Here is a 21,554-nt window from a genome sequence, read left to right as displayed (position 1 = left end):
ACTCTGTAGCTCAAGATTGCTGTGGTGTTCGCATTTCAAGCAGAAAAAAAGGACTTCTGTTACAAAGTTAAATGGCTGCAGACTTGGCAAGAAGCTTTGCGTGGAGCAGTTGTGTTTCTGCATGTTTTGGAGAAAGACTACTTTGATAGAGGAATTAATTAAAACTGTTCTATTTTAGACACCCTGCCTCTTGACCCATGACTTTGGAGTTCTGGTATAAAACTACCACTGGATTGGTGGTAGTTTCATACCAGAAAACCCAGACTTTGTGAGTACTTAGTACCTGTCAGACATAGTTTATTTTTTAAACTTTAACACTGAACAGAGGAGCATATTCCATTACACAGATAATAAATACAGACTTGCCAGTCTTGGAGCTCTCAGCCATTTCCATTGTTGCCAGCCTCTCTCCGTGACAGAAACCAGAAGAGTTAGTTTCTATTCCTTAAAGTTAATTTATCAGTAACTTAATGAAACTGTCGAGCAGACCCATCCAGTGCTTTGCACACGTTTTAATTCAGACAAGTCAGCAGTGCTGTAGAAAAAAGGCGTTTTTAGAAAGGCTTGGTTGAGGTGTCGGGGGTTGAGCAGATCTGAGGCAGTAGTCTCAGAAGTGGCTGGCGCTGGTTTTTGGTGTCATGCTATGATACTGGCTCCAGTCAGTGGCTTCTCAACTGGCAGGTCTGCATGGCCCCAGTGATACTGGTCCAGTGCCAGCACTAACTCAGCCCTAATTTACACATGCTTGCCCTGAATTCCCTTCATAATGTAGTTATGTGCTAGAAGAGTGTGTTCTTCCTGTCCCAAAGCTAAATTCTCCAGGAAGTACAGCTGTATGAGTTATCCCTTGTACAACTGCTGCAAAGTGCTCTACCTGGTCTTTTACAGTTTCTTCTCTATTCAGAATAGCAATATTTTTTAATAACTGGAGTGCCAAAGCCTGTACCAAAGGCTTTCTTGAGTTGTACATAGAGTACTTTATCCACTTCACCTACATTCCAACCCCTAATTCCTTTCTGTAAAAACAGCCTTAGTATCTGGTAGCTGTTAAAATAAGACACTTAAGCAGGACACAAAAGTGTTAACTTTGCCTTTGTAAGTAAACTGCTCCGATTTGTAAAACTAGCTGACCGTTCGTTTATTTCGCTATCAATAATTAAGTTGCAAATACTGTCACGATTTCTGTGTTCATCATTTACAAAAACCAAACTTTGCATAACATCAGAAACCTGTGGTGACTTCTGCTGCCTCTGGCGTTTCACCAGATCTGAGCCTCTGAACATAGTTGACAGGTGGAATAATAGGAACAACCCCTTAACACTTTCTTTCTTTCACTGGTTTGGCTAACCTTTTGACAACTGTATTTGCATAGTGAAAACGGATTATTGCTTCATAAGCAAAAAAAATGAAGTTTAAATACTGAACTTTCATGCATAATGTATTTTAGATTTTGTATGGAAGCATTAAAGATATTAAATTGCTTTTTGTAGGAACTTGCCACATCAGACTCAGATTCCACAGCAGCAGAGCGCAGGTCAGTACCGAGAAAATACTCTATTAAGTGACCAGTGTGGAGGAATCACTAGCCAAAACGCATACAGTCTATGGGCAGTGGAAACCATTAAAGTTTTACAGCATTGTCATTCCAGATATTTTTTTTCATACATCAGTGAAAACTTTGGGATGGGATTGATACAACAAGTAGGAGAAATGCTACGTTAGGACTCAGCATGAGACAGTGGAATCTGGTACAGCTAAGATAGAAACCTCCTCGTCTAAATAAAGCTACAACCGGATTCCTAAATGTGCTTACACTGTTCAGATTCTCTAAAACTCGATAGGAAATCAAAATTTCTAATTCCCACCCATACTAGTTAATCTGTGAAGGAGGAGCTTTTCATTGCTGTTACTGAAAATAGAGGAGTTGATATTGGGGGATCTGTGGTGAGGCACGTATGCATGCTGCGGGTTTCCTGTGTCTTATTCATCACTTCTACATCCTATATATAGGATATAGCCATATGACAGGGGATAAGGATCATACAAGGAAAAAGTAGAGGCCACAGTAAAATTTTTGAATATTCAAAGAGGTATTTAGGCATTATTCTCTGTATATATTTATGTATTGAACATAATACGGGAACTACAGATCCAAGAGGAAGATTTGTTTTAACTTAGAGAGGAGTTACATAAGCAACTCTTTTTTTTCATTCAAAATCCTTCTTCTTCATTACTGCTTTCGGGGATTAAAGGAGAATTTCGTATGACAACATTTCAGAGATTTGAGGCAAGTATATAATAGATGCTTCTGCCCATGTGTTTTGGGTTTTTTTGTTATCTGGAAATTAAAAACACATTTATAAAAACAACCCAACTGACTGCAGTTCTGCTAGCTTTGCTGTTTGTGTGCTTTATTATACGTATACTGGAAATGGCAGATGCCCCTGGCAGTCCAAGCCTCTATCCAAAGCCTCCAGCACTGGTTTGGGTTGACATTTAGCATAGCTCTTAACGCTCGCTACTGCGGGCATTTGGAAGGCAGAGTAAAAATGTCACGTAGTTCAGCTCTTCTGTTCTGTTTTGTTACAAGAGTTCCAGTCTGTCTTGCAGTAAAAATCATCTGCTAGTGCTGTGTGTTGACAGCAGTGAGAAATTTTTAAAAAGGTAAGAAATACAAGCTAGCTAGGTTTGTCTCTTGCAGGTCACACTGAAGAACTGCCATAAGAATAGATCTTAAAAACCCTCCTGCGTCTGTATTTTCTGCAGGGCATTATTTTGGTAGAATACACCTGTTCTTTAATATTCATCACAGATGCTGCCTGTGACAAGCTCTCAGAAATCAGAGGAGGAAAAAAAAATGTATTTGGGACAGACAATGTGTCCTCCTCTTCTCTTGGTTTACAATGACACCTTTGTAACTCAGATGTGCAGGTGACACTGCAAGCCGTTCCATGACATGATGGCATGTGCCTCTTGCAGTTTATCTTCTAAAGGATATCTAAGACTCATGTCAGAAGGGTAGACTTTTAGAGTTACGACTTAAAAGAGAATTCAGGCGCTCCCAAGATGATTTTTTTTTTTAGTAGCATCAGTACAAACTTACCAACCAATTTTCTTGATCTGTTCAAATCAGAAGTTTCCAGACACTTAAGGCCAAAAAAATTAGAGAACTAGATATTAATTCTTTAATTTTTTTCCTGTCCTATGAAAAATTTCCAATAATATATTCAGGATTATTAACATACTATCAGTCACCACCATGAATAAGGAGACCTTTCTGTTTTAAAGGTTCAGTAGACCATACTTAGTAACTTGAAGAGCAGACTGTGTCTAATAACCACTAACCTCCTCAGGAACTATCTGAATCCCCAGTAAGAAACAATTGTTATTTAACCTTTTACAAAAATGCGGACTTAACGGCTGAGATAACACTTGATGGTTTTCACAAAGTTCATGCAATTCTTTCCCAGTTATGTTTTAAAAGTGACAATTCAAATATATTAACGTTCATATTACACTGCTGAAAATTGCTACTGGTCTCTAATATGAAAAGTTACATTGGCAAAACTCATGAGGACTATTTTAAGGGGCTTAAATGAAAAAGTTTATAGGCTATTCTTATAAATATGCAAAAGACTAAACAGTGTATGTACACTGTATGGCGCATTTTCCATTCTGAGTTTCACAGCCTCCTTATGAAGTCTGTTAGATCTCAGATAGAAAAATAAATTCCCGGTTAAACAATCTTCTCCCTGATTTCTCTCTTCCCAGAAGAAAGCAAGCGAAGCTTCTTCACGTGTATGTCATCTTTTGGTCCAGGTTGTACATGTAGTGTTTCTCCAATGTGGTGGTTGATACAGGGACTAATAAATCCTATTTATGTGCTGTTCAATCAATTGGCAGTTCAATGTTGTGGAAGCATCATCTGCCACTGATGGATTATACAAATTCTCATCTATTTGCAGGTAAATGGTATTCCTGAGGAAAGAAAACTAACAGAAGCAATGAATTTGTAATCGGAGAAGGCAGCAAATTGTCTTATTTCCTTATTTGTTCTGATTGATGCATGAGTTTTTCTGGTGTATATTGTGCATGCCCACAGTATTAAGACTATTTCAGTGCCAGAGAGTACAGTCACTTCCATGTAACTAATGTACCTTATCCTTTTGTACTTTGGACATTTTTGACAATTTGTAAGCACTGATAACTTTTTATATTTGTTACATTCAAAAAAATAATCTTTCAAATATATGTATGAATAAATATCAAACTTTATTCTGTCCTGTGATCCCTCCTGAAATTTTTAACAGGGAAATCAAAACTTTAAAATATGTGCCAGGTTCAAAGGATTTCAGCCTCTGTTCAGTGGGATAATTGCCTTACATTTGCACACCAAAAGCCGTAGTGTATAAGCATGAAAACTTGTGCAATGTGATGAGGTTCAGAATTAGTATTCCAAATTTATTAGGCATTAATTTTTTAGAGATTATCAAAACACAGTGAGCAAAGTTATTTTTGAAAAAAGAAAAATAACAACACCCCCCCCCAAAACTTTTCCTGTTGAAAATTGGATTTTTGTTCCTTTACCAGATACTACCCTATTTGAAAACGTGTAAGCAATGAAACATTTAAAATCTGTCCATTCATTCATCTGGTTTATGTTACAAGAAACTGTTACAAACTACAGGCAGAAATTAATGTCTGCAAATAAATAAGGGTAAATTTTGTTATGGTATACACGGACTAACTTTTAACTCTTTAAGAATACTTGTTAAATAGTTCTTTTGTTATATTCCTGATGCCCCAGTACAAGTTTATTTTTTGTATCCTCCACCTTCTTTGCTCCAAAAAGAATAAAAAGAATGGTGGGAGAACTAGCTATCTAATAAACAAAGGATTATGTTTTAGCATCTTAAAAAGGAGTTTATTAAATACATACTTTCCTGGAGGTGGCTACTTTGAGAGGCATTTCTCTGTGCAGCTGAAAGCTTAGTAAGATGAAATTTGTTAAAAGGATGTGAACCGAGGTTTCCTTATTCTTCAATAGATGGTGATAAATTTATTTTCTGACACTTTTCTGTGTGTTTTAAATGAATTATTCTGATGCTTCTTTAAATCCTGAATGCAGCATAACACAGGACTTAAGGGTCTCCAGCTGTAACAGCTCACACCCAACAGTTCTTGGGGTTTTACCTTAAAGCATCATACCATTTTAAGCTGACACTTAGGCTTTGGTTTTCTTCTGTAGTATTTTGTCTTTCAGGAGCTGTACGTTCATCAGGATGCTACATTGTAAGCAAAAAGCTGTCTGTTTAAAATTGCTAAATGCTGGTTATATTTCCTTAGTTGAGAGTTTTGAGGTCTCTGCTAAGAGAAATTCTGAGTCATTTAGGAATTTAAGACTGAGGCTAAAAAGAATCTGTAAAATAAGGTTATTAGAGTTTGTAAAATAGACCAAAAGTAGTCACTGGCTTTTTCTTTCTTTCTTTTCACAGTTATGACCATGTTCCTTCAAAACCCAAACACTTATGTTCATTTTTAAGTAAACGATGTGTTTATAGGCTTGGGCCTGAATGCAGCACCTCAGCAGGTAGTTAAAACAGTCCTGAGCTGCTTTTTAAGCTGCATTTTGTGCAACAAGTATGGTAACTTGCAGCGAAGTACGTAAGTGGCGCTCAGTACTTTATAGGTACTTGTATATCGTCAAGCCTTAAATGTCAAGTTTGCAAGGCTGCCCTAAATGCCAAGCACAACCCACAGCACATCCAGCCGCATCTAACCCTGCGAGTAGTGCTGGGGGTTGTTACACACTACAAGAGGTAGCTCAAGCTACAGTATTGTAAGTTGAAAAACTACGTTTCTGAAACAGTTGGAATAAAGAGCCATTCCTACTTGCTTTCCAAGTGGCATGCATCGCTCCTACCTACCTCATCCAAAAGGGACCAGGGAAGAGATTTCATCAGCCAGTGAGCCTCCTGAGACCCCTCCTTTTTTCCAGCAGCTTGGATGGTTATCAGTGGTGAAAAGTGACCTAGAAAACTGCACACTGAGATTTATAGTGAATAAAAAAATTATCCAAGCTGTGAAAAATTTGAGTACAATCAGCACTTGGTTTCTACTAGTTCCTATCATTTTCTACTCTATTTTCAAACATACAAGCTGTCAGTGCTTTGAAACAGAAATGAATGGAATGGATTTTAAATAATTTTTAATGCAACGTAAGACTAAACTTTGTAAATAGTGTTGGTTTTGAATAGTAATGATTTCTGATAACTTGAGGATGACATGACAATCAATTAAGTACCAGCTGAGCTGCTCCCATCTTAGTTGTACTAATATGTAACAGTGCCAATATGTTTAAGGAAATTTCTTAAACTGCTATGTACGTGCATGAACAATCACTTTGTACCAGCGGGCACCCCACCTATTTTGACAATAATCTGATGATACAGGTGATTTGCGTATTAAGCACACCTGAACTATTTTATGATTGAAAGCTTCATTTATTTCAGGTAAGTTTAATAACAAATTATTTTTACTTACTAAAACAATTACTGTGGAAGCATAGCTTTATAAAGCTGGCTAAGGACACTTAGTGGCTAAAGAATTAGTAATAGTTAAACGTGCCAATAGTTAAAACAGTAAATTCACAGCCTCTTTTTAACAGTGTATGATGACAGTATGAATGGACATTGTATTAAGTGACTGTTGCAACCAAATTAAACAGAAAGCACTACAGCTGTCTTTGTAAATATATGAAATGTAAAATCTAATAAATAGGAAAACATTAAGTAGTGATGTTTTTGCCTGGTTATTTTACATAATAATGCCTCAACAACTTCGTGTCACCGTTGCCAGTGTTATGGACAGTAATACTGGATGGTGAGCATCTAAGAATGGAGGTGCAGCTGACTGCACAGCGTTTCTGTTTAGCTGATGGAGATGCTGAAATAGGTGGTGTAACCAGCAAAGATGGAGAGTATTTGCCCACTTAGTTCAGGTGCCCACATTAGATGGTACCTCCCTGATTATACAAAGAGCTCTGGGGACAGAAACTACCACGCTGAGTCCTTTGCTTAAAGCCCCTTCTGTTCAGTGTGGGACTTCAGTAGCTAAATTAAAAGCTACATTTCTTGACCCAAACAAATCTTAAGGATGGATTTCTTGATGTTGCCAGACTGCAGAAAAGCCAAGTCCGTTCCTTTGCTTTCACGCGGAGTTTGCTGCAGAATTTCTAGCTTGTAACCCAGGGAGGAAAAGTATTTGACACCTCCGCTATGGAGTTCTGCTCAAGTCCCCCGACCTCCAAGGGTGGTTTTGACCACTGGAGCTGTAATTTCATCAGACCTGGGACAATGCAATTAACTGCAGAAGACTCTTTCTTGCTGCACTGCATCTGAAATAATTTGTGATACAAGTGAGTATCTGCCCTTCATTTGAAGTAACAGTATCCAGAACATTACTCTGGGGGGAAAAAGCAATACTAATCTGTAATTTAAAGTAGGCATAATAGTGAACTGTACCCCAGCTAGAGTAAAGCAATAAAAAGTTTTTACTTAATTGACGTTGCTCCCATTACAAAAACAAGCATCCACAGCACATTTATTTAATGTTTAAATTACTTCATATTTTTACATAACCTGAAAAGAAAATATATTTATCCCACATACAGTCATAGTAAACAAGTGCATTATTTCAAACATTAAAAATAAATCTTTTAACCAAGTCTGTACAACAGATAAATAAAATTATATCTAAAATACTTAAAAGTTGTGAAAAACAAAACAAAAATTCTCTCTCAAACTCACAGTTCCCCATTGCTCCTAATACTGGCATAGATGACAGTTATGCATCCTATCCCCCACTACAATGTTCCCCTGTACCATTTCTTTCAGCCATGCAGATGTACTGATGGAGGAGGTTAAGTTTCCAAACACTGGAAGTAATGCACACAATGAGTATCCTTCCAGTAGCTTCAAAGTAGCTGGCAGGCTTTGTAAAACTGCTGAACTTGGGGAAGTTTATTACATAATATTTTTTTTTAATGATGAAACTTCACCAAAAGAAGTGAAGCCATTCCTTTAACACAGGTTTTTTTGCACTTACTGGTGGCTGCAAGTTTGAATTCAATTTAACAGGGATAAGATCAAACCATGCACGTGACAGTTAAGCACGGTACAAACTGGGATTCATGTTGTTTACAATCATACATAATTGCACATATGCTTGGAAAACAGTATTGTGCTTGTGGTTTTGCCTGCTAGCAAGTAATCCATAGAAGAATAAAATTAATAAAGCAACTAGAGGTCAAACCGGCACCTGAACGCAAACAACAAACGGCAAAGAAATGACCACAACCTCACTGAGTAAGTGGAACATAAATTACAGCTTGTCACTGCCACACTGAAGGGCTGTTTCTTTCAATTTAACTTTTTATGCTAAAAGAAAGAGTAAGAAAGATGGGTGCTGCTAAAAAGGACGGGGAAAAAAGGTTCCTCCGAACAGCTCCAGTCTCGTTTGTAGTTCTGAGACTCCACCATCTGCATGCAACAAGATAACCACTCAGTCCCTCCTCCTCGTATCATCAACAGATTTACTTCCACCCTTGACTTGCATCCTTTGAAATGAAAAATACTATTACTGGAGGGAATATGGCACCAGTTCCTTAATGAGACCTAGGTTCAAGGTCACCTGCAAACTCAGAGAGAGGTTTGAAGATCACTGCTGCCCTGTTCTCCTGTTTCCTTAAGATCTGGTAGAGTGGATATGATGGGATTTCATCTGAGTGGAAAAAGGAAGCTGGAGGTCTTCCAAGAATTCTCCATCTTGAACTGAGTCTGAAAATTATTCATCTGTTTGTTCACTGAGATGTTACAGAGAACTGCACATAGTTAAATGAATTAGTAGAAAATTTATGAAAAAGCAAACGATTTTTGGAAAAAAATCAAATTGTCTTTATAAATTTCACCTCAATTTACCGCATTCGCTGAAAACATCTTAAATTTCTAAAAAGATCCCATAAAATATTATGTAAACTTGTATATAATCTTAAATCACTGGTGATGACTTTTTATTTCCATGTATAAAGGGTTTCATATAACATATACCATCTCCACCCAAAATACTCATTTCTAAACAAAAAAACTATCACTTTGTTCAGAAAAATGCCCCCGTTTACCAATAACTTCACGTTTCACATCCGCTGAAGGTGACCATTAACGAAGGATCACAAGTTTGCTCTTTTCCGAGAATGATCACAGCATGTGTTACGTGGAGGCAGTGCCCTAGTAGCATCCGCTCTTCGTTTGGCTGACCCACGGTAAAGTTAATTCTGTGATATGCCCATGATATGGCTAAACCACTTCACTTCTTCGTGTCATGTTTAAACAGATATGTAAACAGAAACATACATCCAGTAGAAAAGACTCATTTTCACATGCAATTCTGTACAGTGCATTCTTGTTTCTCAGATTATTTGAGAAGGCTGTTTCCACACAAAATATGTACATTTGCACTATATACATTTTCCACACACTTAACTTAAATATCTTCCTGTACCTCCAGTTGAGAATTTTTGTTTAGGCAGACACAAAATAAACCTGAAGAAAGTTTCCAAGAATCTTTTCAAGTTAATGCCTTGACGGATCTTGCATTGCTGAGAAGAAGTGTAGTCCAGAAAAAAAACCAGCTATGCATAGCAGCCTTTTCAGCAGAGTTGAGTTATCTTTAGGAACCACAATCTGTGCTAGATCATTAGTGATCTGAGAAATCTCATGTGCCACACACACAAATATAAAAGTGCTGACAAGAATGTTAAACATTGGATATCCAGGAATGAGCACCAAGATCCCCTTTGTGTCTGCTGCCAGCCAAATATGGTATTGGCAAATGAAAAGCTGAAAGAAAAAACGAAGTGCGGTTAATAATGCTTATATATATAAATACTTTTACTTACATAAAAATATCTAATTATTACTATTGCACCGACACACTATCCTTCTGCTTAAGTCAGACATTTCTGATTAAACAACATACTTTGAGAAGCTGTATTCCACATGTTTTTCATTTACATTATGTCAGCGCAGATGAGGATACGCCTCCATTCAGTTACTATAGCTCTGGTGAGGGACTGAACTAACATATGCGCCTGCAAATGAAAGACGATGCTTCAACAGCTGATGAATGGAAAGATCCCTGGAGTGGATCAGGACCAGGAATCAGAACAGCGAAAATGTGATCCTTTAAAAAAATCAAATTCAAAATCATGTCCCACATACACATTTTATTGCAATGAGTTTCCCCCCTAAGTTCCTTTCCCTTTTTTAAAATATATTTTAGTAATCAGATAAAATTAAACATTTAATATTATTAAACAGCAAATAAAATGAAAAGCAAGATTATTCCTACTGTTTCAAAATACACACTCAATGCAACAAGATAATATTTGAACTAAGAAGGGGTTTTTTGTAAAGGTACATTGTTGATTAATACAGGAAAGCTTTGTAGGGCAAACACTAGTTAGTATAATTCATGCTGATCCTGCAGCTGGCTTACATTTTTATCTTCCAACTGCATACACACCACAGCTTACTCCAGCATTAAGTCCCCACTCTCACAAGCCTATACTACCCCCACCACCACCACCACCACCAAAACAGCATAAGAAATAAGTTTGCTACTGTGAGACTGCCATTTCAGCGATTTTTAAGTGTAGACAGAAGCTACAATGCCAAGAGGTCAAATACGACAGCATGATACTAAGTAAGCCAATAAATGTTTTCGCTATTTATGTGTTATACTCCAATATTGATAATAAAACCACCTGTCATTTCTAAGTTTCAATTCACCGTACCTCTCATCATTCTACTTACCTCTAAAGAAATTTTGCCAAACCAGGCAAAGAACGAGCTATACACAGATCTGACATATCCAGGAATGTTCCTGATGAGGATGAAAGCTAAAATCTTAAAACAAACAAACAAAAAAAGCGACTGTGGATGACAAGCAGATTACACACACACACGCACATAAAAGGTTTATTCACTTTCGCTGTCCGAAGTACCCCATGCATTAAATTTTCTTCATGATCTAGTAAATATATAAACCAAACAAAAATCCATGCCAGTTATACCTAATAAATTATGTCTTGAAATTGCAAATCTCTTACATATTCTTATAGCATAGCAAGTCACATTTACACCTTCAGTAGAATCACTAGGCACCGTCACAAAACATGTTACACCATGTCAGCCTAAAATGAAGGTGGCCACAAATCGGAGTTAACCCTCAATTTTTAAAGAGAGGGTGTCGGTGGACAAACTAATATTAAAAAATTAAGTCACATATGCACTGAAGAGAGTAGGACAAACTATTTAAAAAGAGGAAAGGGAGGAAACAGAATCAGACAGCTGGGATACAGTGAGGCAGGGAACACAGTAAGAGGAAAATCTAAATTTAAGAAAACCACATGCATGCCCCTGTGGCCCACCCCCTTTCTGCCTAAAACTGACTACAGGGTCCCATAGGTTCCTTCCTACACTAACACCTCCCAAACACTCACGCTTCCCTACAGCCGCCTTCTTTTCTACTGCTGTGCAATTAGTTAAATGTTGGGGTTGGCCTTAAGCAGTGTATACGAAATCTACACTAAGGATATCAAGGTTAATCGAAAGCATAACTGCACTATGCGAGTTCAGTGCTTAAAGGCAATGAGAAACAGTGTACAAATTTTTCACTTTCAGACATTAAAGACTTTCAGAATGACGCTCAGTATCTGACATTCCGTGTTAAAGCAAAAATATATACTTTTTTTTAATAAAAAAGCCCCAACACGAACAGACTACATTCTATCACTGTAAGGAAGAGGATCATAATTATAATTACCTGCACCACAGAAACAGAAGGATGTAGTTCATTGCACTCTGTCTTGTTTTTACAGCTACTAGCCCAAATAGAGTAGGTCTAAAAGATATAAAAATCAGTCTGTGTAGCAGTTATATGTAACATTTAAAAATTAAGCACAAGGTAAGCTACTTTCAAGTGCTTTCAGCAGTAGTTGCTTCACTAAGATGTGAGACAGTAATAGAAAAAACTACATTGCGCTTAGTTTTGTGTTTGTCTCAAATTCATCTTTGCAACTGATGAATACCATACTTACTCACACCTTAAGATACATGCACACTGTTGGCAAATTTCTTTTATCACAAATAGACAAGCAATTAAGAGTGGAGGTAAGAGCCGCATTATCTACCATATTATTTTTATGATCCAATTTTCTTGTAACCTTTGCAATGAACTGAAAGAATGATGATGTTTTACAGTTTACTGAAAGGAAAAATATTTTAGTGAGTAGACAGGTAGGGCTGTGCACAAAAACACAGCTGAAATATCTCCAGATCAAGATTTGATTTTTTAAATCAACGTATTTTCTAAACAAGAACTTCAGAAATCTTATTCTTTAGAGATTTACAAACCTGATTATACTAGTTATACTAAGTACGTACCAAAAAGGATACAACTGAAATAAATAATAAAACATTTGAAATTCTGCTGGAGAAAAGAGGGTCTCCCTTTCCTTCTGATATCATCTGACGTTTCTGCAATGCCAGGTAAATGAAAGCAAAGAGCATCCCATGAAAAACCACCTGTAAAAGACAAACAGAATGCAATGAATATTTCATGGCTTTTACAAGAACTTCAGGTACAAACTCTAATGCTACAGGATAAACTATTTGTAATACCAAAGCTTAGGCTTCAAAAGGTCCTTTCCCAGATTTACTGAAGTGAACAAAAATAGGCTTTCTACACTTGATTGTCGTAAGCTGCATTTTTAACTCAACTCAAAAACTACAAATAAAGTACTGTTACTAATGCTTCAGAGCATTAAAGACATAACAACAAAATTTCAAGAAGCTTTCGAGTACCCAACATACCCTCTGCAATCTATGCCAGCATTGAGAAGGGCTTTCTCTGGGGAAACACCAAGAGTCTCCGGCCCTCTCCCAAGCTGGCAGGTGAAAACATTCAACAAGCACTACAAGCGCTTCCCTCCCTCACAGACACAATTCTTAAACAGAGTGTTTTATGACCTTATGCCAAGTTCTCATTAGCTAGCAATACGATGCTGTTTCAGGCCCATGTGGTGCTTATCTTCTGTATTTATTTTGAGACTTGCTCTTCAGCGGCATCACAGAATACGCACTGTTCACTAGCAACAGCACTCCAAGCCTGAAATGCTGCTACACAGTGCGCGCTGCTGATGGGAGCAGCCCAGGACGAGCCTACTGTGTGCTTTGTGAATTTCAGCTGCTGCAGACCAACAGACATAGAAGCGTGCAAGTCACCCTATTAAGCCTACGTTTAGTAAAGAAATGCTCCCATTTTAGAAACTCCACTTGCTTACCAAGAAGGCAAAAAAACAAAAAAGAGACCAGTGTCTCCCTGTTCTATTCCCCCACACTGTAGGTTCAGTAACCAGAAAGAAAGCACTTTCCCACTGGAAAACTATTTAAAAATACAGGAAAGAATAGTCTGGTTTGAGCATCAAGACCCTGATTTTAAAAGTGTTTCAGAGGTAACATTAAAAGAAACATATCCTTAACTGATATAACATTCAAAAAATATTATTAAGAAAGCCACCACAATAATTTGCCTTGTATTTCAATAGCCTAAAGTGCTACAGGTGTTACACTTCCACACTAAAATTTTTGAGAAAAGATAAATCTCGGTCATTTGATGACTTTATTTTTTAAAAACAAACTAAGTAGGATCCAGCAGTAAGTAAATCAACACCCAAGCAAGGCTTTCACTGACATTTGCAGAAATAAGGTGGAGGTAGCTTAGTCTTCTATTAAACAACACACTAGGACAAATTCTTGCTTTCTCTGGAGGAAAGGAAAACAACCCTCCCCTCTCCCCACATTAAAAAATATACTTAAAAGACCATGTAAATTAATGCAAATGTTACATACATAGCGATCCAGCTTCCACCTAAACCACCATTCATAAACATTCCCATTCAGTTCAAAACACTTGGACAGTGGCCAGAAAGAAAATATCTTCTCAAATGCACCCTGTAGAAAATAAACATGGCAAAAGCATTAACAATTATGTCAGCCATATTTACTACATCAATATGCTGTCTTTTAATATTATCAAATCCCTATTTCACTAACTACGTGCCATTACCAAAATAACAGGCTTCCTTAAAAGGCACCCCCCCCCCCCCAAAAAAAAAAAAAAAAAAAGAAAAAAAGAAACCCAAAAATACTTCTTCAGATGAGAGAAGGTTTCAGTTTTGCTTCCCATAAAGGTATTGGCACACCTTCCATTTTGTACGGCAGGCTTAAAGGAAGAGAGCACTGACTTGTTGGGATAAGGAACGCATACTCTGCAGAAGACTGCAGTTCAACAGGCTTGAAACCAATGAGGGATTAAAACCACACAATGCCCCCTGTAAAATCCAAGTGACAAATCCTGCCCTTATTTCTGTCAGCTACACTTACAGCATTGCAGTGAGTTGCCAATTCAGCACGAGAACCAGTCTTTTGAGAAGCTATTGAAGCCAACACCTGGTCTCTAAGAGACACCGGTCTTCATGCCACCACCTATCACCAGATGTATCACCATATGCTAGCAAAAAATAGTAACTTTAAGCACATAAAAAAAAAACCCACCCCAAAACCAAAGCATAGACTTTTGTATTTATCACATTTGTAGTAGTATACTAAAAATATGTCAAGCATTACAAACGAGTAAGATACAGAATTGTGTTTTTTCCAGCATCCACACCAATTCAAATATGAAAAGAAACTGAAAGTTTCAAATTTTTTTCATCTGTATTTATGATACAGGAGCAAATACAGAAGTTACAAGCACATTAAAAAGTAGAGGTAGGTAACATACTCTTAGGCTGTTAAGGATAAAAATAGTCAAAATTTACGAACCTGAGAATATGACAGAAAATATATACATGTCAGTAAGCAAACCAGTTTCAGCAGTAAACCAAAGTGCCACAAGCAATTCCCTGAGGAAGAAATAATCAGTATGCAGTCATCAATTTTTCAACAGCAAACCCCAGGACACATTAAATAATAACTGCCAATTATTTAGTGTAGCTATGCTTAGTAATAGATACATTCACAAATAATTGTTCAACTATTACCAGCAGTATTTTACCACTATCTACATTTACATATCAAATTTTACTTTAAACAATTAAAATAAACATTCACAGTAATTAACCACGTATTAAACTTAAATTAAGCCTCATGTCTGAAACAAGGACAACATACATACAGAAAGAAGAGAATGCAGGTTTTCAAACAGAAACACTATTTTAAAGCATCTGCTTTCCCAAACACCCTGCACAGGCAGTCCTTATTCTAGGTGAACACAACTAAATAAATAAAACACAATGCCCACAGCTTGTGTCTTCTGAAATAAGTAGAGCATATGTTATTAAACTTTGAGGTACCAGTTGTACTCCAAAGCTCAATTGCAGGTCATTAAGGACAAGTATCTTGTTAAAAGAAGCCTGAGAAACTGCCCTTCAAAGCTGTCAGCTGATACTAAGGTCTACCCAAGCCTCAGCACTGCAACAGAGATCATCTCCCTCTCTCTCCACACACATTGGCAGCCGTAAACAGGGACATAAACAAGTGAAAGCTGTCATTCAAAAATTTTCTAGTTTCACAGTACACTGTTGCTCTGAAGTACACAACAGTCATTTCTCTGTATCTGGAACAGAAGTGCCTTTGCAGAAAAAAACCCCAACATAATAGTGGAGCTATTTGCCTTTGAGATATTTTGTAAAACTACTGTCAGATTACATTTTTGCAGCATCTATTCCTAGTATGCATTTGGTATATTTCATTGTCCTATCTGTAGACTATAAAAACTAGGTATTACTCCCATCAATAGGGAAAGAGGATCTAGGATTCCTAAGGTTCTAGTTCTAATTTAGGTGAATTAAATAATAAGCATTTACCAAATGATGACAGCTTTTCAATGAACTGCAATGCATAAAATAAACTGGGATTCACTTTATCTAAGATACTAAAATAACTAACCCGATGTTCTTACTTCACGGGATATGGCGGAACTGGTGCTCAAGGTGGATGAGACATATTGGCAATGCAGAACGGGGAAGGTTAAGTGCTCGCTGTTCGTGCTCTAGCCATTCGTATGCTACAGCAATGGCCTCAGCTAGCTTGGGTAGTGTAACCTACGGGTTTAGCTTGCATTCAGTAATATTACAGCTCTTGAAAAAACAGATCTCTGATGGTCAAAACCTATTAAAAGGTATTCTAATATAACTGTTACCAGAGACAGTTTAGTTACCAGCTGTTAAAATTTTCAGCTGACATACAGTTCACCCATGACAAACTGTATTTCTGCTAACAGCTGTCTAGCGCGCTTTGGCTATGTTACGAAGAGACAGATCTACTAACAATACCATTTTCTGTATGGTTATCATTGTAGTAACATGCAAATGTTTTATAGCAGAAAGAAGAAAAACACGTACCATTTGCTTTCTTCTGGACTATCTGAGGCCATACAGCTAAGGTGGCATAAATGATCATAAACCAGACAGTGACTAATGGTACAAAGTAGTAGAACTGGTAAGGTCGGTCCATCACTATGCACAGTACCACAACTAAGAAATTGAGACGAAATAAAACCTGGAGGGTGTCAGAGGAGAATACATAAACTGGGAGGCAAAGGTGAGAGAGACTGAGAACGTGTTTCTTTAGCACTATAAGGAAAAAAAATCTATGTATTTCACACCTCACATGCTGATTCTATTTCAGTGGAAACTCAGATAAGTATCTCTCCTTAACATCCACAATGCAATACTACAGGCTGATCACGTAGTACCGGACCCGTCCTATGCTGGCCTAGGTAGAGATAGCAACAAAAATAGGGTAAAACAGAACTGACTGTTCCCCAGGCTGGGGACCGAGTATTCCGGCCACTGGATGCTGTTAATGCCTCTCTGCTTTCACACCCACAGGTACCTGGGCTATCTCAGTTAAAGCCAGGGTAATGTCATTACCAGTGCTGCAGTTAGGCTGTAGACATACCTTTAAAAAGCACCATGACCTGACTTACCTGACAATGTAATACTTAAGAGAAATAAAAGATCAATTCTTTTAAAAAATTTTAAACTGCTACAGCACACACTGCCAAATGCGGAGAGACACCACAAAAACAGGTATGTTTTCCAGTATCATTACAGTACAAAAATTCCTTTTCTTCATTAACAAACGTAGGCTTCAATACACTGACTTTGGAAGACTGTGTGGATCATTACTTACATATTCTTCTCTACTGTAAATTGCTACTGACACGAAAACTCCATTGCTATATACTGGAAAATATTTGTCTTGATATTTTAAAGCCTATGTACTTAAATATTTTACATTGTAAGTGTCATTTATATGCTATATGTTTGTATTAGATAAACACTACCGATAAAACAGGTCAGATTATACAGAAATAACAGCCATTTTTAATGTGCAAAACTTGGTTAAGTAATCTGATATCACGCTATTTAGGGATTACAGATATATTATGGATGTTCTGCTATCTGAACAATTTTCTTTATAAAAACAGTAAGTAGAGATTCTTACCTGACACACTCTGTATACACCGAAGTCCCCTTTTATCCAAAAATATGAGAAGTGTCCATAACCTGTTTGGAACAGATATGCAGCAACCAGAACTCGAATGTGCATGTACACGGGCAAAAACTGTTGAGAAAAATAAAGCACCTTTTATAAATAGCCATGTAAATGCTTTTGGCTTCCCTTTTTACCCTCCTATTTTATGTTTTTTCTGCATTGTGATAAATCAGGTTTAAATAAGGAAAGAAGCATTATGCTACATTTCCTTGTATTCTTACTAAGCTCTGCTGGTGCCCTAACCTCTCTGATGTTAAAATTAATTTCTTCTATTTATTGGTCTACGCTTTCTACATTCTATTACCAGTTAAGAGAGACTTAAGAGGGCTCTTTGAAAGCTTACCTTCAGCAGTTTCAAGTCCAGAACATAAAAAAAGAAGTGTTGCTAGCCATTAATGTAATATTCTACATGAGGAAACAAGTATTTTTTCCCACTGACCAAGTAATGCATAAAGTGCTCTTATCAATTAAATCTACACTTAAATAGAGAGAAAATCTAATTCTGTTTTTTCAGTTTTCAAAACTACAGGAACAATAGCATTAGTAATTCATTCTATTCAATTTTAATACACATTTGCACCATCTTTCTTTCGAAGAAACACCCAAATTGCATTCCCACTTAAAAAAATATGAAATTCAAATCACTTACAGTGCTTGCTCCAGAGATATGATAAATCAAAATAACAAGTTGCATCCAGCCCTTCCATTCATCAGTCTGTTCTCTATTTAGCACTTTAGTCTAATGCAAAACAAAACAAGAGTGTTGCTATTCCAAAATGTACAAAGGAACATCTACAAAACGAGGTGAAAAAGTTAAAAACCATAAACCACTTTATGGGAAAATAGGTCACAATTGTAAAAGCCTTCCATCTAGTGGACACAGGTCTACCAGATTTTGACATGATCTCTACTCTTTTGTATCCAGGCTGTGCCCACTTCCAATATGACTGAGTGGCAATGGCTAAAAGTGCTTATACCCATATGCTTTCAAAAAGCTTTTGCATCTAATTCCATGCAAATGCCTTACTGCTGGTAAGCGTATTTTTTGCAGATGAGTTTTCTTGACTTTGAAAATTTAACTTTCAATATTTAGCAATTAGTTATTTACACTGAAACTGGGAAACAATGTTATAAGCCGGATGTCAACATAATCATTACCTCTTTGGTATTTTCGGTATAAAATACCCCCAAAACCAAGATATAGATGATTGGTATGAAGAAAGATGAATGTGTATAAAATTTATTTTCCTTCATGAAAAGATTTGCTCTGTCACATAGATAAAAATAGGTCATGATTAGACCCAGTTTGCAGAAGGAGTGTAAGAGCATCTCTAAAGTAGAAGCACTAGGAGTGCTGATGGCAGGTTTCTTCTCCTCTCCACTTTCCAAATCAGTGCATGATTTGTTCTTCCGATAATTATTCCGATGAATTACATTGATAATTAAATATCCAACAATGGACAAAGTAAAGAAACAGAAAGCTAACTTCTGTATCAGAGTGAGAGGAGGCTGAGGCTGGCAGCAGGAGCCATCAATGGGCTTCATTATCTTATTGCAGTAGACGTTCATAAGAATCATCGCATTCTGTTAAAGAAATAAGCAGTTTTGTCAATTAATCTCTAATAAAAGTTAACATTTTCATCGTAAGGAATTTTCTTTTAGATCATGCATTGACATAAACCATGCAATTCTCCCTTATTATCACGTAATTTCACAGTCCCCCACATACCTAGCTGCATGCAATAGCAACGCCTCTTCCAAACAGGAAACCCTTGAGCTCCTTGAGGTAAGCAAAACCACCTAAACCTACTCCTTAGAACAGAAGGGTTCTCTCTACTGGCTGTAAAAGGAGCTATAAAGAGCTAAATGGGCTATAAATGAAAAAAAGCTAACAAACTTGGCTCCTAAAGGGGCACTGTAATAAAATTCTCTCAAACACAACAAGGAGGCTGAAACTTGTGGTGGGATGACACTTAGTTTCTAAACTGAAACATGCAAATGAGTGGAACTAAAGCGACACAGCCGAGGAGCTCTTTTACAAGAAGGGCAGACTGACACAGCTCAGGGGGACTCACTACAGGCATATTTATATTGGTAGATTGCAGATAAAGTAAGAAATAAAGTCAGTGGCACTCCATGCAACCAGGAAGGTGTGTATTGTGTGTTTTGTTACCCTTTTCATACTCCTTACTATATAAAATCATATGGGCATATAGGGGAAAATTTAAGACTTATTTCTTAGCACTGCTTTACAAACCATTATCACCCTAATTCATTCATGCAGTCGAAGGCACAAAGTTTGCACTCAGGATCTAAAAGATCTAGTGGATTAACAGCTGTTGTAAAATAGCTACACACTGATGTGTTTGCTGTGTTTTTCAAACATCTTATGTAACTGACTGCCCTCCCACCCGCTGAGATTTTCTTAACAAAATTTCTTGGAGAATGTGCAGGTCCTCATTACATTCATATCATCTGCCATTTCAGAACATTCACTTAGAATCTTGTTTAACTATTATTATCACTTGATGTTGACCAGTTCTAAAAACACTTACTGTATCTCTGCTTGATTCAGGGAGATGCAGGCCATCTGCAGACTTCATGATAGTTTCTTGTGCTATCAATTTTGACACACTGAACACTTTAACTTTAGCTTTGGAATTTCGGGAACTGCTGTTCAGAATACGAACAGCTGCTTCATTATAAGCATCTATTTTCTCATTAGTGATCATTTTCCGGCTTTCACTCAGCATATCTTCATAAACAGGATCTGAATTTGAAAGAACAAAGTATGAGCACATTAATCTTCTACTTGACAAACACATTTGCTTAGCTCAAGTTGCACAGGCTATTTTCTTGTAGTTTGTCACAATTATTTAATGGTATAGAAAAAACATACAGCGAGGAATGAGTGACTGTTGAAGTAACTAGGGTAGTAACTAGAATTGTTTATGGTAAAATGTACTTATCGCCATTCCCTAGTCATGCATATGTACTTATAGATTAGAAAGCTTTGAACAGACATAAATTCCTGTCTAATTTCCCCAAACTCATGAAAAGTGTATAATGCTGGAGTGCAGAGCTGCTTACGCCTTCTCTCAGTAATGGAATCCCCCAGGGAAAGACTCCAAAGCCAAAGGACACAAGACAGGCAGCAGAACAGACACATGAAAAAAACCAAACAAACCACACCCTAAAAACTCTCAAACTCTCTAGTTACTGTGGCAGAAACCAGCTTCTCACTTCTCTAAGTCACAGTCTAATGCATATACCACTTGCTCCTGTTGATTCCACTTTAACTAATGGCAGAATCTCAGTCTTTGAGAAAAATGGAACATCACTTAATTGCCTGCAGACTTCATGAATTATGTAAATCTTAACACAAAGCTGCATGGGGTTCTAGATCAAAAGGTCAGCTGGAATCAATAAGCTGCTACGAGAAGCTGCAGATGTTTATAACTAGTGAAATACACTCTATGCATTATAAGTTGATTTACTTTTGCTACCTCATGCCTGCTTTTGGACAATCAATGTCAACACAGCTCTGCGTACAGACTGCTGCTCCTCTCACCTGTTCCATTGAAGAGCTCAGATGTGACTTAAATGGACTGGATCTTTATCAACAGAACGGTGGGACATGTCTGGCAGCTAATTGCTTCTGTTACAGATAAACATGGTTTTGAAAGTAATGCGAGAAGATGAATCTGTTGATTCAGATCTAGAACTATCTTTGATAGGAACTTAGATGTGACTGTAAAGGTACAGCTGGACATATTGCTATCAGGGTTCAAAATCTGCCTATGTTTTTAACTGAGGTGATGACAATCTAAAACGCTATGTTCTATGGCAGATAAACCAGGAGCACATTCT

The 21,554-nt window shown here is 37.2% G+C and overlaps 2 protein-coding genes across 12 annotated transcripts in view; one reads left to right on the top strand and one right to left on the bottom strand.

Moving 5' to 3' along the window:
- SGCE (sarcoglycan epsilon) overlaps nt 1-6,796 on the top strand; it is a 35,305-nt gene extending 28,509 nt beyond the window's left edge. For 8 of the 11 annotated variants that reach the window (XM_080383669.1, XM_080383667.1, XM_080383668.1 and 5 more), the window contains 3 exons: nt 1,491-1,534; nt 2,253-2,287; nt 3,966-4,275. In XM_080383669.1, coding sequence (XP_080239795.1) covers nt 1,491-1,534; nt 2,253-2,287; nt 3,966-4,016 — 130 coding nt within the window. In that variant the 3' untranslated portion in view covers nt 4,017-4,275. Of the gene's footprint in view, nt 1-1,490; nt 1,535-2,252; nt 2,288-3,965; nt 4,276-5,495 lie in introns of those variants that run through there. The other 3 variants (XM_080383665.1, XM_080383664.1, XM_080383666.1) reach the window with 3 other exon arrangements.
- Nucleotides 6,797-7,585: 789 nt separating this feature from the next.
- The window catches only part of CASD1 (CAS1 domain containing 1), a 31,616-nt gene continuing 17,647 nt past the window's right edge, over nt 7,586-21,554 (bottom strand). Inside the window, exons 8-18 of the mRNA XM_080383660.1 lie at nt 20,240-20,454; nt 18,843-19,268; nt 18,334-18,423; nt 17,634-17,753; nt 16,526-16,682; nt 14,946-15,025; nt 13,971-14,072; nt 12,504-12,644; nt 11,884-11,961; nt 10,872-10,964; nt 7,586-9,896 (exon numbers count right to left, since the gene is read on the bottom strand). Of these exons, the coding sequence (XP_080239786.1) occupies nt 9,630-9,896; nt 10,872-10,964; nt 11,884-11,961; nt 12,504-12,644; nt 13,971-14,072; nt 14,946-15,025; nt 16,526-16,682; nt 17,634-17,753; nt 18,334-18,423; nt 18,843-19,268; nt 20,240-20,454 (1,769 nt within the window). The 3' untranslated portion in view covers nt 7,586-9,629. The remainder of the gene's footprint in view (nt 9,897-10,871; nt 10,965-11,883; nt 11,962-12,503; nt 12,645-13,970; nt 14,073-14,945; nt 15,026-16,525; nt 16,683-17,633; nt 17,754-18,333; nt 18,424-18,842; nt 19,269-20,239; nt 20,455-21,554) is intronic.

Source organism: Falco punctatus (assembly GCF_963210335.1).
Source record: "Falco punctatus genome assembly, chromosome: 4".
NCBI lineage: Eukaryota > Metazoa > Chordata > Aves > Falconiformes > Falconidae > Falco > Falco punctatus.
Note: the sequence above shows the minus strand (reverse complement) of the source record. Positions and strands in the feature narration are given on the sequence as shown.